The sequence below is a fragment of the Urocampus carinirostris genome, chromosome 20, assembly GCF_059441175.1.
Source record: "Urocampus carinirostris isolate Australia breed hairy pipefish chromosome 20, RoL_Ucar_1.0, whole genome shotgun sequence".
In the NCBI taxonomy this organism is placed as follows: Eukaryota; Metazoa; Chordata; class Actinopteri; order Syngnathiformes; family Syngnathidae; genus Urocampus; species Urocampus carinirostris.
Window position 1 is genome coordinate 8,489,217 of NC_142368.1, and position 16,402 is coordinate 8,505,618.

The 16,402-nt window shown below is 41.2% G+C and overlaps 1 protein-coding gene and 1 pseudogene across 1 annotated transcript; one reads left to right on the plus strand and one right to left on the minus strand.

Annotated features, from left to right (window-relative positions):
* Nucleotides 1–2,877: 2,877 nt before the first annotated feature.
* Nucleotides 2,878–3,019, plus strand: LOC148346159 (U2 spliceosomal RNA; annotated as a pseudogene).
* A 369-nt stretch (nt 3,020–3,388) lies between these two features.
* Nucleotides 3,389–10,604, minus strand: LOC148346160 (filamin-A-interacting protein 1-like). The gene is made up of 5 exons (XM_088325125.1): nt 10,374–10,604; nt 10,121–10,297; nt 8,274–8,452; nt 4,862–7,355; nt 3,389–3,643 (listed from the first exon to the last, which is right to left on the minus strand). The coding sequence occupies exons 1-5, from the start codon at nt 10,602–10,604 to the stop codon at nt 3,515–3,517; spliced, it is 3,210 nt and encodes a 1,069-aa protein (XP_088181251.1). The 3' UTR covers nt 3,389–3,514.
* Between the last annotated feature and the right edge of the window lie 5,798 nt (nt 10,605–16,402).

Consider the following 16,402-nt stretch of genomic DNA (forward strand, 5'->3'; position numbering starts at 1 on the left):
GGCTCCCCCCTCCGGGTGGGTACAGACGAGTCTTCTTTATGGCTGCTTCCTAGGCCCGCCGCTCGCAGATTGTATGGTATCTGCAGCCATTTGGAGCACAGCCACGGGGGGGATCTGCCTGCACCTCCATACCAGCAGGTTTCTGGAGGTCCAGATGGCGTCCTTGATGGCGGCGAGAGTGAGCCAGTCCCTGGCAAAGTCGTTCCGATGCCTCCTCGACCGACTCACCCCGTAAAGCACGTACTGTGCATCAGGGACCTCTCCTGCTGGCAAGTCCGGGAACTTTCCTAGTTGTTCGGCCATTGTCCACAAGACCTTGGCAGCGCTGCACTCACAAAAAAGGTGCCTCACCGACTCCTGGGCGCCACAGCCAGGTCGAGGGCACGTCGAAGTCGCTGACATTCCTCGGTGGTGCATTACAGCTCTGACTGGGAGAACTTCATGAGCCACCATCCATGACAAGTCTCGTAGTCTGTTTGGGAGGGCAGGATGATTGACGTTGCTCCAAACCGTTGTGGATTCGCCAAACGCAAGCCCCCGCACAGGGCTTACTGTAGCTCGCTCTTGCACAATAGCAATAAGGGCCCTGTGGTTTTGTAAAGTGTGACATTCTTGTGTTTCCAAATCAAACTTCTTCAAAAAAGCCCGAATAAAGAGATGTGTTGGTGGCAAGTTAAACGAAACTGGAATCAAACGATTGTTTGGTACAAGCTTTAGCTTCCGCAAATATGAGCCCATCCAAAAACGGGTCATTGCTTGACTTTTCGGGTTGTTGGGTGGGCCCACAGCGTTTTGGAAGTGGAGAGAGACATATTTGCTTCCCAGGAAAAGCTGGAGGTCAGGCACTCCTTTCCCCCCTTTTTCCTTTTTCTTTTTCATTGTATCTCTTTTTATCCTTTCCCACTTTGAGCCCCAGACAAAGCGAAAGATGGCTCGGTCCATTTGTAACAGCACGTTTCTTTTAGGCATAAAAATTAAACTGATTGACAAAAGCATTGGGAGGATGATCGCTTTGATGATTAGGACCTTCCCCTCTATTGTCAGTTTTCTTAGTGACCAAAAAACAAGTTTTTGCTTAACTTTCCTTGTCACGTCATCCCAGTTGGTCTCGCCTCCTCCATCCGCATTGAATTTTACCCCTAGGATTTTCTGGTCTGTCTTTAACACCGTCAGCGGGAGTCCTGCCTTTTCTGTCTCTTTCCACATTCCATAAAACTTCACTTGCGATTTTTCTCTATTTAGCCTTGAGCCAGACGCCCTCCCAAACAGGTCAGTCAAGTCAAGGGCTCTTTCAACAGATGCGCGGTCAGTACACAAAATATTAAAATCATCCATGTACAAAACACACTTGGTAATTTGTCCCCCACTTCCTGGGATATTGATGCCTTCGACAAATCTATCTTTTCTTAACATTTGTGCCAAAGGTTCAATGCAAAGAACATAGAGAAGGGGAGACATAGGGCAACCTTGACGTACACCGCAGTTGATCTCGATTGCTTCCGATAAATTCCCGTTAATCATGAATTTGCTGTAGATGTCTCGGTATAGCAGTCCTACCCAATTGATGTATTTTTGGGGGAAACCACATTTTTGCAATACCCTGAAGAGGTATTGGTGCGAGACTCGATCAAAGGCTTTTTCAAAGTCTAGGTTTAGGACCGCTAGTCGCATGTTTCTGTCTCTTGCATAACAAATGGTGTCACGGATCAGCATGAGACTGTCGCTGATCTTCCTTCCCACAATGGCACAGGTTTGGTCTGGATCAACCAAGTCTCCCAAGACAACAGACATTCGTGTTGCTAGAAGCTTGCTGAAAATTTTACAGTCTACGTTTAAAAGCGTTATGGGTCGCCAGTTTTTTAAGTCAATTTTGTCTCCTTTTTTGTGCAATAGAGTAACTATCCCGATGACGCAGCTTACAAGCTAAACGCATTCGAGCAGTCCGATAAGGAAGGAAACAGAGCTACTGCACGCAAACTTTACCTTGCGAGCGTGTTGCTAGCGTGTTTTTGATCAAGAGAGCGTGGGACGACGTCTATGTGACAAAGTTTCGTTCCTATATTAAAGGGGTACAACCTTGATGAGGTCAGTTATGTGGAGGAAGATGAGAACGGTTTACCGTGGTTTCTACATGCACGGTATGTTTTTTTTAACAAACCCGTTAACTCAATTGCGAGCGTGTTGTTAATAGCGTTTTGCTACCCTTCACAGGCACAGTTTGGGATTAAAGTTATAATATTATTATTAAAGCTTGATACGACAAAGTCTCTTCCCCGTTTTGAAGATAGACGACTTTGATGACGTCAGTCATAAGGAGTAGAATGAGTACGGTTTATCGTGACCTCTACATGTACGGTATGTGTTCTTTAACAGACACATTTACTGTGTCGCGAGCGTGTTCCTAGTAGCGTTTTGCTACCCTTCACAGCCACGGTTTGGGATGAAAGTTATGATATTATTATTAAAGCTTTGAAAACTCTCTCGGTGTACCGTCTTTCTTTGTAAATATGTGTAACCATGTGTAATATGTATTTGCGACTGTATATTTTTGTAATGTATTTATTTGTATTTATTTTGGACACTTATTCTGATAAGTCTTGCACTGACCAATTAAAAAGAAGGGGCATAACAGACGCGGGGATGACGGGAAGTGGAGACCAGTAAAGGTGAGTGTTTGAGGACACGGCAGACAATAGTGGATATATATTTTTCCCACCCTTACCTTTGGAAATATACACTTTTTTTCCTTGGATCACTTATAACGGGACCCGGACTCTGCAGGTCTGCATCACATGTTAAGTACCGGTATCATTTTCCGTTGTTTTGCCGACTGTGGTTTTTGAGCTGTGTACTTTATGATTGTGCACTGTCTATGCAGTTACTCCTTGCAGAATACAGTATGGTCTGGCCTTTGCCATGACCTTTGATTTTTGCAATCCGGAGATGGAATAAGAGCTTGCTCTGTCCACTCCACGCATCGGCCCGGTATTGCAGTACCTCCGGGAACGGTGCATTCGCAATGATCGCAACAAGGCTATAGGGCTAGGACCTTAGCTTAGCCTTTTGGCTGAGAGAAAGTGTCCCGGCTCCTAGGCTTCGTAGCGTATAATGAACTGACCGATAACGGATAATGGATAATGAATAACGAAGATAGATCAATAACCCTTAAAAACCCCTCAGTTAAAATCGCGGGACTCAAAATAGAGATTGGTTTAATATTGTGATTGTACATGTTATAATGTGGGCGCATGCGGCTTATATACAGGTGCGGCTTGTGTAAGTACAAAAGCGGTTATCCTCTTAAAATGTGGGGGGTGCGGCTCATAATCAGGTGCGCTCTATAGTCCAGAATTTACGGTATTTACACTTACCAACTTGAATACGCCTTTTCAATATGAAAACTGACCATATCTTAAACCACCATGCAATTGTGAAAATATCCAAAAACTGCAGTTGTGTTAGGAAGAATGTAAACGTTGTCCTTTGGCAGTGTGAGTAAAGTCCAGCTCTGGTCTTATAGTGCAGAAGAAGCCGGCGATGACTTTCTCAACTCGATTTTCAGAACCTGACTCTCACGGGATTCGTTTCCCGTCTTGTCCACCTTCTTAGACACAGGGATGTGAGTCATCGACGCCCAACTCGTCTGCAGCAGAATACATAATTATCAAGTTAGTATTTTCTAATAAATTCACAATAGTCTAGTAATCCTAGAACACTGCAGGAGAGAGAGAGATAGAGCTGTCAGTTGAATAAATAGGTAAGTCGTTCAGATTGGTAGATTGGTAGGTCTGTTGTTAGGATAGGTCGGTAGGTCTGTCGGGTAGATAAACAGGTAGGTAGGTTGTCGTTCGGATAAGTAGGGGGGTAAGGCCGTAGGCAGTTTGGTCGGATAGGTAAATAGGGTGGTCAGGTAGGTAGAGAGGTAGGTAGGTCTGTCGGTCTGATATGTCGGTAGGTTGGTAGGTCTATTGGGTAGATAAGCAGGTAGGTAGGTAGGTTGGTCATTCAGGATAGGAAGGGAGGTAGGCAGATAGGTAGGTAGGTAGGTCGGTCAGTCAGTCGGTGGTAAGGTACCGTAGTAAAGTAGGTAAGTTGCAGGTTTGGGTAAGATTACTTTAACCTGATTACTTTTAATTACTTTTGGATTACTCCAATACCAAATATGCTAATAAAAGACAAAATAAACTAAATATAAATAAAATTATGACTCACAACACGTGGTAAGCTTTCTCTCCTGGCTTTGATCTCCGGCAAAACGAACATAAAACGCGCCAGAAACAAAATGAAAATAAATGCAAACAGCTTGCCAACATCATTTTTGCCATTCCATGTATTCCGTTACTTCCCAAGCCTGCACAAAATTTAGTCATTTTATTCATATTTAGGTTTTTTTGTCTTTTATTAGCATATTTGGTATTGGAGTAATCCAAAAGTAATTGAAAGTAATCAAGTTAAAGTAACCCTACCCAACCCTGGTAAGTTGGTAGGTATGTGGTGAGGTAGGAGGGTAGGTAGTGAGATAAGGAAGTAGGTAGGTAGGTAGGTTAACTTCCATTTTCCTTTCATCCAGGCCATCTTACTGTGTTTAGGGCTCAAAAGGAGCTCGATTTAGCTCTGTGTATCTATCAACAGTTTGAAAAGAGGTTTTAATATATAAACCTTGTACTTAGAGAAGGGGGACAACTGTTTTTTTTTTGTCCAAATATTTAGATGTTTCCTTTTGTTTATTGTGGTAATGGTGTTTTTATGTGCTGGGCCTAAGTAAAAAGCAACAAAGAAAAACAAATCTAATCAGAATACAATTTTTAGTGGGGGTCTAGACTACAAATAGTATTAGGAAATCCTTTGGGTTAACTCTCACCTTGGATGTAGATGACTTGCACGTAACAGCACTGACAGGCTTGATGGTTAAGCTGCTGCTCATTTTGCCAGATTCAGCCTTCTTAGATGCCAATGGCGGCTGGACGGTTTCATTGTCCTGCTTGTCAGGGTTCCTTAGACGGATGTGAATCTTCTTGTCCTCTGTTGTGACCACGTTGCTGCTGAAAATTGGGGCAGATGAGGGTCGCTTATCGCCACCTACTGTGAAAACGGAACGACGCAAGGGTCCTAGGAAAGAGTCCAGTGGTTGTTCAGATAAATCTCGCGCTCGAGTCGCCGGACTGGTGCTGACTGTAACAATGGACAATGGCGCCCGGCGACTGTCGTCCTTGTTGGGACTTGTGGTTTTCGAAATGGTCGTTATCGTAACGGGGGATCGCACTGGATCCGTCACATTGCACGTTCGGCTTTGTGCCGAGACGGTGGTCGCTTTCGGAACGATGGTGATGCGAGGTTGGCGAAAGCCGAGAGTTGGGATGACTGTTGTGGTGGAAAAGAAGTCCCGGGCTCGTGGTCCAGCTATCTCCACGGTTGCGGTGCTATCAGTATGATCAGGTGTCACCCGGATGTGTAGCGGTTGGCCTGGTTTCTGGGAGAAAGACAGGGGGGAGTGAAGTTGCCCTCTCTCGGGACTCTTCCTTATGCTTTTCATCCCAAATTCTGCCATTGCAGGTGGGTAGCGTTGTAAAACGGTGTTTTTTTTTAGACCACGTTGCCTTAGGTTGCTCATAAGGTGCTTCTCCTCCAGGACAGACTCACGAATGAAATCATCAGCAGAACATTCAGCCGGGGCATCAGTCTGCACGGCCGTGGATGTGACGCTAGACGTTCTGACGCCAGATCGCAAGGTGCGGCTGTACCGCCTACTGGCTTCTAGTTCTTGGCTGAGGTTGGTCACCTCTTGGCTGACACTCCTCCTTCTTTCCTCCTCCTCCAAAAACCTCTGTTGGAGGACAGAGTAATCGGCCTGTAACTGAGATAATTGATCCTCTTTGGTCATCAACTGATGGATTTTTTCCTTCAAAGCCTGAACATGCAATTCCAGATCTCTGGTTTTGGCATCTTCTGTTTTGGCCAGCTGACTTGTCTTTTTAGTCATTTCGTCTACGATCTTGGAGAGGGAATTGGCTCTATCTTGTTCTGTCCGGAATTTTTTCTCCAGTAGTTCATACTGGTCCTCGGTCTTCATCAAATCCCCTTCCACAATTTCCAGTCGTGCAAGTCGGCTCCTGAGGTTTTCTGATTCCAGTGTGAGCTCCTTAATTTGATCTTCTTGGTTGGTCTTTGTCTTTTGCATCTCGTCCATTATGGATTTCATCTCGCATTTATCAGTTTTGTGCTGGCAACATTGCTCCTGCTCCCTTCTAAGTTTACCTTTCAAGTCATTAATTTCCTCACTGACTCTCGTCATTTTGGCCTCTGCCTCAGATTTTAATTTGAGGAGTTTTTTGCTCTCTTCGATCAGTTTCTCAGTGACTTCATTTACCTTGCATTCCTCAGATTTAAACTTTTGATTCAACTCTTCTCTTTTCTCCTCCTCCTGTTTCAGTCGCTCTGACATGTTCTTCCTTTCATCCACCAGGATGACAGTAAATGACTTGAGCTTCTTGATATCATCTTTAAGGATCAACTCTGACCCCTCTATCTTTGCCTCCAGTGACTCCAGTTCTTTGAGTTGTCTTTTGAGCTTTTCTAACTCATCTTCTAGGTCACTCGCAAGTTCTTTTTCTTTCTCCAGTTTGGCATGGAGCTGCACACATTCCGCCTGGCTTTTACCGAAAGCGCCTTCAAGTTTTTCCAAGTCCAACATTCTCTTCTGCAGCTTGTCCACCTCCAACTTCAGTTCCTTGCTGATGTTCCCTTCGTCCTGCAACTTCTTTCCGAGCTCTCTGCACCTAATCTCGGTCTTGGTGATCTCCTCGTCCTTTCCTTCCATCTCCAAAACTTTCTTTCGGAGGGTCTCCAGTTCAGCCATGAGTGAGGAGTTTCCGCATTCACCTTTACTGATCTTAACCCTTAGATCCTGCAGGTCCTCGTCTGATTGCTGTAACCGATTGTTGCTCTCCTGTAGTTCTTCCATTTTATTGGCTAGTCCAGCAAGCTTCAGTCTCAGCTGTCGGTTTTGGGACTCTTGATCAGACAGTTTACCCATAATTTCCTCTTGTTCAAGTTTGGAAGTTGCCACGTTATGTTCAAGGTCTGCCTCCAGTTTGAGAACTTTTTGGCTGTCCTGCTTTGCAACATCTGTGATGTCTGCTAACCGTCGCTCTTTGTCCTGCAACTTGTTAGTAAGCACTCGGACTTTCTGGTTCTGCAGGTCCAGTTGCTCCAAGTGCATCTGCCGCTCATCCACCAACATAAGGGCAAAGGACTTGAGCTTGACCAATTGGTCTCCGAGCTTCTCCATTCGCCTGTTGTAATCTTTTTCTTTCCGGGCCTGGTAAGCTTCTTCTTGCTTCAACAGCTTTTTGAGTCTGAAAACAAGCACACTATGTCTTACTATCTCATCCAGTAGTTTTCAACATTTCTTTAGCAATGCTTCCTTATGAAATGTTTTTTTTTTCAGCCAAATACTACTAGCAAAATACTACTAACTTTGTTTGGTTAGTGATGATAAAAAGGAGCTTCTCAAATATATTTGATCTTTTTTTTTTAAAACCTTTCAGCTAAATTTGTACTGCATAGTGGTCTCTCTTTAAAGGTGGTTTCCGTAACTTCAAAATACACCAGGCTGCACTTGCCCAAGACACACCACAAGAAATGGTGCCCCTACAACCCCTGTCGTGGGTTCAAATCCAGCTCCAGACTTCCTGTGCGGAGTTTGTATGTTCTCCCTGCGCTTGCGTGGGTTTCCTCCGGGCACTCCGGTTTCCTCCCACGTTCCAAAAACATGCATTTCAGGTGAATTGGCCGGGCCAAATTGTCCATAGGTGTGAATGAGCGAATGAGTTGTCTGTCCCTGTGTGCCCTGCGATTGGCTGGCAACCAGTTCAGGGTGTCCCCTGCCCACTGCCCGGAGATGGCTGGGATGGGCTCCAGCCCCCCCGCGACCCTAATGAGGATAAGCGGTACAGCTAGTGAGATGAGATATATATATATACAGTATATATATATATATATATATATATATATATATATATATATATATATATATTTGGATTGTTTATTTATACCACCATTTCAGGATTTTAGTCTCAATTTGGACTCACTCTTACTCTTTGGGTTTTCCATTCACAAAAAAGGAGAATGCCACCATGAAATGATTCCGCGTGCCAACACGGGTGATGTTCTCATGGTCTACAACCATTGTAGTTTTCAAATTATTTCAAATGTGACGTACCCTCTGGAGTGCCCTCAAGTACCCTAAGTATACCCGTTTGAGACGTACTTACCGCTCTCTATCTTGCTCCAGCAGATTGGTGAAGTCATCGCTTTTATTGATAAAATCGGCGTGTTTGCTCTTCTCGCTGTCTAGTTCCATAACGGTGCGACGGTGACATTTCTCAGCCAGCAGAAGCTGCTCCAGCATGCGGCGGTACGTCTCCCTTTGCTTGTCCTCCAGACGATCCAACTGAACATTAAACGTTTTTGTGAAAATCAACACAACTTTTTTTGAATATGCGTGCAAACATGTTAATAATGATTTACCAATAATGGTTGTAAGTAAGGACGGGCGAATACCGATTTTGGGTATCGTTGCTTAATCCAGCCTTCTTCAGGGTTATGTCAGCCATGTCAAACATTTGGCCCATTTTATAATTTCTTCCGGCCCGTTTAAACTTCTGAGTATGGGATGGAATCCCATTTGAAAAGACAGAGCTATGCCCTTGCACAATAGTATTGCCCTTTACACATTGGTTAACTGCTGTTAAAAGTGTCGATAAAAAATGTTCAAACCTCATATTGTTAGAACATGATATAAGGAAATTGTGAATGTTAAAAGTGTGGATAATAACTCTAAAATTACTTAATTGATGTTGAAAATGTCAGAAAAAAAATGTTAAACCGTCATTTTGTCAGAAATAACAAAATTGTGAACATACCTCACATTGTTTGTTTGCTGTTATTAGTGTCAATGAATTTGTTCAAACCCCAAAAAAAATTTAAAAAGCAAATCTCTAGGTAATTTCTATCAAAAGTTATAATTAAAAAAAAAAAAAGGAAACCTTTCTATGTCTGCTAGAGGGCAATGTAGAGTTTGGTTAGCGTAGTGAGTTGGTTCAGGTGTAAAACTGCATTCACTTGACTGATAAAATAAACCAGTTAACACAATCAATGCCAAATGTGCAAATCTTTTTTTATCCATTGTTTTTTGATCAAATTGTGTTTAGAAAATATCCCTTGATATCCATGATTATAATGTGAGGAGTAGCTTACTAATTTAGGCTAAATGATGATGATTTTTATTTTTTCCCCCCCACTTTTCACCAAAATCAAGGTCACAAAGAATCCAAAATCAAGCAATTGACAAACCAAAAGAAAAATAAGGGCTGACTGGAAAAAAGTCGAAGCTTGTTTTTTGGATAAAGTATAATACTGTACTGTACCCTGCGATTGGCTGGCAACCAGTTCAGGGTGTCCCCTGCCCACTGCCCGAAGATGGCTGGGATGGGCTCCAGCCCCCCCGCGACCCTAATGAGGATAAGCGGTACGGCTAATGAGATGAGATGAGATAATACTGTACTGGAAAAAAAAGCTAAAAATTCAGAGTTAACATTCTTTTAGATCCGGCGTGCCTCAGAACAAAAAGTCCGGCTATAGAACAAAACTGAGCTCGACATTCCTTTTTTAAGAACTCGCAATGATAGCCCGTAACAGTATATTTTGCCGTATAGAGACAGTGTGTATTATTTAGTACCAACTAATGCTAAATCAAATTTAGATTAGCTGGTTCCCTTCTTAGCTCTTTTATTAGGTTATTGTGTTTTCTATGTCTGGAGGTGAATTATTTTGTTGAAGTTCCTGTTCTATTATCTTATGTTTACAATACACCTACCCTTTTGTTACACTGTTACCTTGTGTTAACTCAGTTCTTTGCTCCAGCGCACTCAGGTTATTATTTTTTCAGGTTTAAGATATTTATGTTACTCTTTAAACTATTTATGGGAAAACCTAGATCTTTCAGGCTGCAACATATAGGTATGGAGTGTCGAAATAGGTTTTAGAAAAAAAATTGCTCTCAAGCGTCCCTGTTCTTTAAATCTGGTGACGCGTCAGAAGGAGATTCCAATGTGTTCACCTCGGCCATGGGCTTCTCATACACATTGTCCGCCTGCCGACTGTGGTGAGCGTCCACAAAATCGTCTCTTTGCAGGGCCAGCAACACTTTGGCGGGAACTGACCATCCGTACTGCGACTCCGACTTTTCAGGTCCACTTTTCTCACACCGCAGCAGGTTGATGATGTCTTCTCGGGCCTGAACAGGGTGGATACAAGCATTGTTTCGAACCATTCTTGTCAAGATTGCAGAGGTTCCATCGGACTAGTCTCACCTGGACTTCACCCTCCATGATCCCCAGAAGCTGGAGCAAATCCTTCTTGGACAAGTCGATTTTTGGATTTCTGTTTTCTGATGTGCTGACATTTTCCTCTCCCTGGACTTTAGATCTCTTCTTCTTTAAAGAGTCTGTTTTTGTTTCTTCTTTTTGTTTTTCAGACCCTTTGGATGTGGACTTTTTGGGTCCATCGTCTGGGCTCTCCATGGAACATTTCCTTGATCGCATGCTGACGTGCTGGAATGAAAAGTATTATCAGCTTTGTATCTGCATAAATAGCAGATTGCTGTAATTCTTTGTTTACAAACGGGCTTAAAATAATTACTGATTACTAAAATGTGGAGAGGCAGAAGATCTAAATAGTAATGCATTTGTACAAATGACATACCTGTCAAACTCAAAAAATTGCTCTCCAATAAATGATTCCAATTCCCCTTATTAAGCAATGATAAACCTTACAAACACAACACGGGAAACTATTTACTCACAGCACTACAGATTATGTCGAATAAAATCAAAGATAATTTGTGTAAACGAGTTTTTTTATCTACCAAATAAACAACACAACCAATTATTTCAGCATATTTCTTGTTTCAAAACAACTAAAATATTATATTAAGTATTCTTTAATCAGTTTCTTTAAATTTTTAATTTTTCAAACAAATGTTGATTTCTGTTTTTAACTGATAAAAATCATTATTATGCAGAATGATTGTAGAAACCGAAATTTTAATTACCGTATTTTCGGGACAATAAGGCGCACCTAAAACCACAAATTTGCAAGAAATAAAAAAGAAAAAAAGCCTTGTAATCAAGTGCACCTTATAGACCAAAAACACGATGAATACAATTTGGAAAAGCATAATTACAATAAAATACTACTATATATGGTAACCATTTATGAATGAATCAATTTATTTTAATGAGGAAAACTGATTTGATAATGGTCGTGTATGTTCTATGAAACATCTTTTTATTGTCTCACATTCTTTTCGAATACAATCTTAGCTTTTACAGAAGTTGTAATTTCATGTGTGCCTTATATATGAAATTTCACTAAAGACTATTTTCTAAGGCAATGTTTCTCAACTGGTGGGTCAGGACCCAAAAGTGGGTCGTGGACCTGTTTTCAGTGTGACGTGGGCCTTCACCCTGGCAAGAAGAAGAAAAATCGGAGGGTCAGTAAAACTCCTTAACAGTAGATGGCGATAATGCCTTGCTCGATCTCTTCTTCTTGTTCAGTAAATCGGCGCCATCCCTCTTGTGTTTGAGAGGGACCACATCTAATTATCAATGATTTTGTTTGTTTTCTTTCCTTTTTCTGCCTACAATAGTGGGTCCTATGAAAGTTAGTGATAAGTGGAAGGAAAGATGGAAAACAGTGACAACAACAATCAAGTCGAAGAAGGAAATGATTGCGAAATACAAAAATAGTGCATGAGTGTGTGCCATTGAAGGACTGATGGAAGGTACAGTAAATGGTTGAAAAATTTTATATTTGTAGCTTTTTACCAGTATATGGCTCTTTATTGTCTACACAATTAAGTATTAAATGTTTCGGTACATTCTTTTTTTAACATTTTGGATACAAAGTTCTTTTAGTATGTGGCTATTTTAAAGCAGTTTAAGGTGTTTGCTTATATGCGATGTAGGCTCATATGAGAGTATTTTTTTGAAGTAATTTTGGTCATTTTCCTTTTTGAAAAAGGCTGAATATATATTCTACTAACTCTGCTTTAAACTACACAGTTCTTTCATTGATAAGTTTGAGAAGTGGAATTTTTGTTTTGATTTGAGACGCAGCTTGTCATCTAGGGTGAAATGTTGGGTCCTCTAGTCACTGTTTTAAGGTGTACGTTATTATCTAGTGCGCCCTAAAGTCCGGAAAATATGGTCATCTTTATTTTTTTATACTGATGGCATTGTGAGTGGTCTTGCTGGTCTTGTACTGATGTTGCGGATGAAAGCAGCTGGTGACTCAGACTCCGAGAATCCTGCCAGTTGAGCGTCAGCAACCATGTTAGTTATAAATAACTCGCCAGGGGCACTTCTCGAGAGGATCTATTCCTATTTTTATTTGTCCGTCTGTTCCACGGCACCAAACAACTTTAGTGTTTCTATGACGACATGCTTTGCTAAGTGATCCCATAGATCTCACTTTATTTTACAGGGTTAAACTTTATACTTAAGCGCTCCTTTGAGTCATTCTAAGCTTCATCCTCAAATTATGTCCCTCCCTCAACAGGATTTCTTGGTAAACTTTGGTCATGTTGCTGACATCGCTTCCATCCTCTACTTTTTCTGTCAGTTCATTTCTCAAAACACAAAAAGTCCTTCATCTTACCTATGTGTTGGTCTCCTGATCTTTTGGGTCACATATTCCAAAAAGCTGTGCTGGTGGTGAAAGCATGTCCAAGCAGCTCCTGAAGCTTCAAAAGGCACATAGAGTTTACAAACATTTAACCACGCCCACTGTAACCCTAACCAAACCCCTGGCCATCATCTTTTTTTTTTTGGGCAAATCTGTCAACCAATTGCTAAGTAGAGAGTCTGTGATTGAGACATCCCTACAGGCGGGCAGAGAGTGCAATTTACCAAATACACATTTCTTTATTCCATTTATTGTAGCTTTAATATTGGACACCTCCAAAGGAGATACTATAAGATGCCAGTTTGTTGTTTTTACTATTATGCACTGCTTACATAATTGTCACCATTGGCCCATTATTTTGTTGTTCTTTGATTTGTACACCTTTTAGGGCGGATCTGCTTTTGTAACCTTAGAGATTTGATAAAAAGAAAAGACTCAGGGGAGAATGTTTAGAAGGGGTTGGATTTCCTTATTGTTCTCCTTGCAGGTTTAATATCCACTGACGTCATTTTTCCTTAATTTGAGTCTTCTTTCAATGTAACAGAACCCAAATGGCTTTTTATCTAAGTATGGAATTTTACAACAATGTCCACTTTTTACTTTTTTTATATATTTGAAAATAAGTGGAAAGATTTACAGTGTATAAAACAAGCGTTTAGTTCAGGTATTGCCTTCAGGCCTCTGAGAAATAGTTGGTGGGCTTAAACCACTAGCATTTGAAAAGTGCAATAAATTAATATATTTATTCAGATTCAGATTCAGATTCAGATCTACTTTATTGTCATTCTAGTACACGTGTATACAGAACGAAATGTCGATGCATCTGACCCCCACAGTTTCCTTGAATGTACAGATATAAATAATGTTGTATTGTATTTTGGCTACGTATAGTATTTTACCATAGTGCCGATAGTGCAAGAAGAGTAGCTAACCAGATGCGCAAAATGGGCAGTCAGGTTAACAAGTCAGGTACACAGTAACATTAACACTGTAACAATAACGCTGTAATTACAATAGTGCAGGGAGCAATGTGCAAGGAGTGGCAAGCTATAAAAAAAAACTGCCAGTAGTGCAAAAAGTCAGATTAGCAGCCGTTTAGATTTAAGTTAACTATATGTTAGATTGACCATTTAACAGTCTAATGGCCAGGGGGACTAGACTATTGCGGAGCCTGGTGGTCCTGCACCGCACACTGCAGTACCTCTTCCCAGAGGCTAGCAGAGTGAACAGTCCATGATGGGGGTGAGAGGGGTCCCCGGTAATGTTTTTAGCATGGGATAGGCAGTGCTTCTGGCCAATGTCCTGAATGGAGGGAAGTGTAGTCCCGATTATTTTCTCTGCTGTCCTCGTTACCCTCCTCACACTACCCCAGTCGGTAGCGGTAGCGCTGCAGCCGCCACACCACACAGAGATACAGCTGGTCAGGATACTCTCTATGGTGCCCCTGTAGAATTAAGAAAGAATTAAAGCTCTTGTTGGTATTTAATATTCTATTATCTTCAGTATTTATCGGATTGTTGTTTTTTCAAGGTAACAATACTATACACTGTACAATACTGTATGTTGGCAATTGCCAGGCAACAATATGACACGTGAATATTCTAAAGCTATTCCCGAAAATTATCAGTATGACGTCATTAAAAATGAGAGTTTTGCCAGCAAAATGTCTTCAATAGAAATATAAATTTCAAAATATGACTTCGGTTATGCAGCACGGAGGCGCAGTGGTTAGCGCGTGTGCGGCACAGTTCTAAGGTCGTGAGATCAAACCTCCTGTGTGGAGTTTGCATGTTCTCCCCGTGCTTGCGTGGATTTCCTCCGGGCACTCCGGTTTCCTCCCACATTCCAAAAACATGCATGTCAGGTTAATTGGCCGGTCCAAATTGTCCCTAGGTGTGAATGAGCGAGCGAATTGTCTCTCCCTGTGTGCCCTGCGACTGGCTGGCAACCAGTTCAGGGTGTCCTCTGCCCACTGCCCGAAGATGGCTGCGATAGGCTCCAGCACCCCCGCAACCCTACTGAGGATAGGCGGTGCAGATAATGGATGGATGGACTTCGGTTATTTACATTTTTTATAAATTAGATTGACAGATACAAATCTTTTCAATCAATATTATGACCATCGATTGGTTAGGCTTCCAGTCAGGTCCCATATCAATTCCGAGTCACACTTATGACAATGATGCTTATTAGGGGTTAGCAAGTACTGAAATCAGGTACTCGATGGTAGCAGCTACCTGTACAGACTGCCTCCTAGCGGCATATAACAATCAGGAATCTGAAGTTGTATGAAAAATGAATTATATAAAATAAAATGCTATTGAATCACATCGGTTCTCAAAATAGCTCACCAGTGATGTGTTAAGACGATTTCTTGGGAAATTGGATTTCTAACTACTGTACTGTAATATGAGATATCGTTGACATGATCAGTGTCTTCCTATCCATGATCAATTCTTCCAAAATTATTTTTGAATTAGCTTATCATTTATATACAGAATATGAATCACTGTTATACAAGGTAAATGCTTTGGTGGTTGACTGAGCCTACTTTAACCGTACTTCTAATAATTAATCCCTGAGATGTGGTATCAAACATCCCTAGTGATTACTTGCTGTTGCTAACATCTTACCAGCTCCCATCATACTGGCATCAGCAATGAGAAAGGTCAAATATTTTGGAAGTTGTAACATAGGGATGTCAAGGTCAAATGGATTAAAGACCCAAATAGAAAATTAAACTACTAGCCAAGGGCTACTGATTGAATGTTGAAAAAAAAAATATTTAATGTAGTTAACAAATATGAATATACTGGTAAAAAATAAAAATAAATAACATTTAAACGATTCACTGTACCTTCCAGTGGCGCTTTAATGGCAGACACTCGTAAACTATTTCGGATTTCGACTTGATAGTTGTTCCATTTTTCCTTCCCCATATGACAAACTTTCTTGGGACCCATTAATATGGGCTGAAAAAGGAAATAAAACCAACAAAATCACAACAAAATGAGATGTAGTCCATCCGAAACATGCTGATCGACAAACCACGTAGAAAACATCAAGAAGGGCATTATCACCATTGACAATGACCCTCCATTTTTTCTTCTTCTTAGCATTATTTTGCCAAAGAAAAGGCCTACGACCCACTGAAAATGGCTCTACTACCTACTTTTGGGTCCTGTCCCACCACTTGACAAACACTTGTCAAGTGAACAGGCTTGGGGAGAAATGGAATGCATGTAGCGGCGCTATGTAACAGGATACCCCAAAAATATAATTGTATTCCGTTACAGTTACATGAAGAAAGACGTAAACAAATTCTGGTATATTTTGTAAAAAAGAGTATTATTTTGCAGGATTACAATTGTATTTAAAAGTATTTTTACAGGGGAAAATATTAAAGTCTGGTGTGCGTTGGTTTTAACTCTTTTATTTCTTTTCATCGTTCGCATTGAGCTTTGTTTACATTCTCCATGTTTGTTTGCATGTTTTGTTTTGCCAAGGTGCCAGACTACTAAACATGTCTTTATGAGCAAAAACATCACGTAACTAACCGAAAAGTGCCATCTAATTAAAATGCAACCAACTACACATGGACAAAAAAGTATGAATGCATTAAAAAAAACATGAAATTAAAACTATCTTGGGTTCT

What these genes read in the sequence shown, in the direction of transcription:
- LOC148346160 (XM_088325125.1), bottom strand. Translation starts at nt 10,604, where the DNA reads ATGCGATCAAGGAAATGTTCCATGGAGAGCCCAGACGATGGACCCAAA. An exon ending in TCATGGAGGGTGAAGTCCAG is followed by an intron (nt 10,298 to 10,373) that starts GTGAGACTAGTC and finishes CACCCTGTTCAG; the next exon opens with GCCCGAGAAGACATCATCAA. An exon ending in GCAAGTCATCTACATCCAAG is followed by an intron (nt 3,644 to 4,861) that starts GTGAGAGTTAAC and finishes ATTCTGCTGCAG; the next exon opens with ACGAGTTGGGCGTCGATGAC.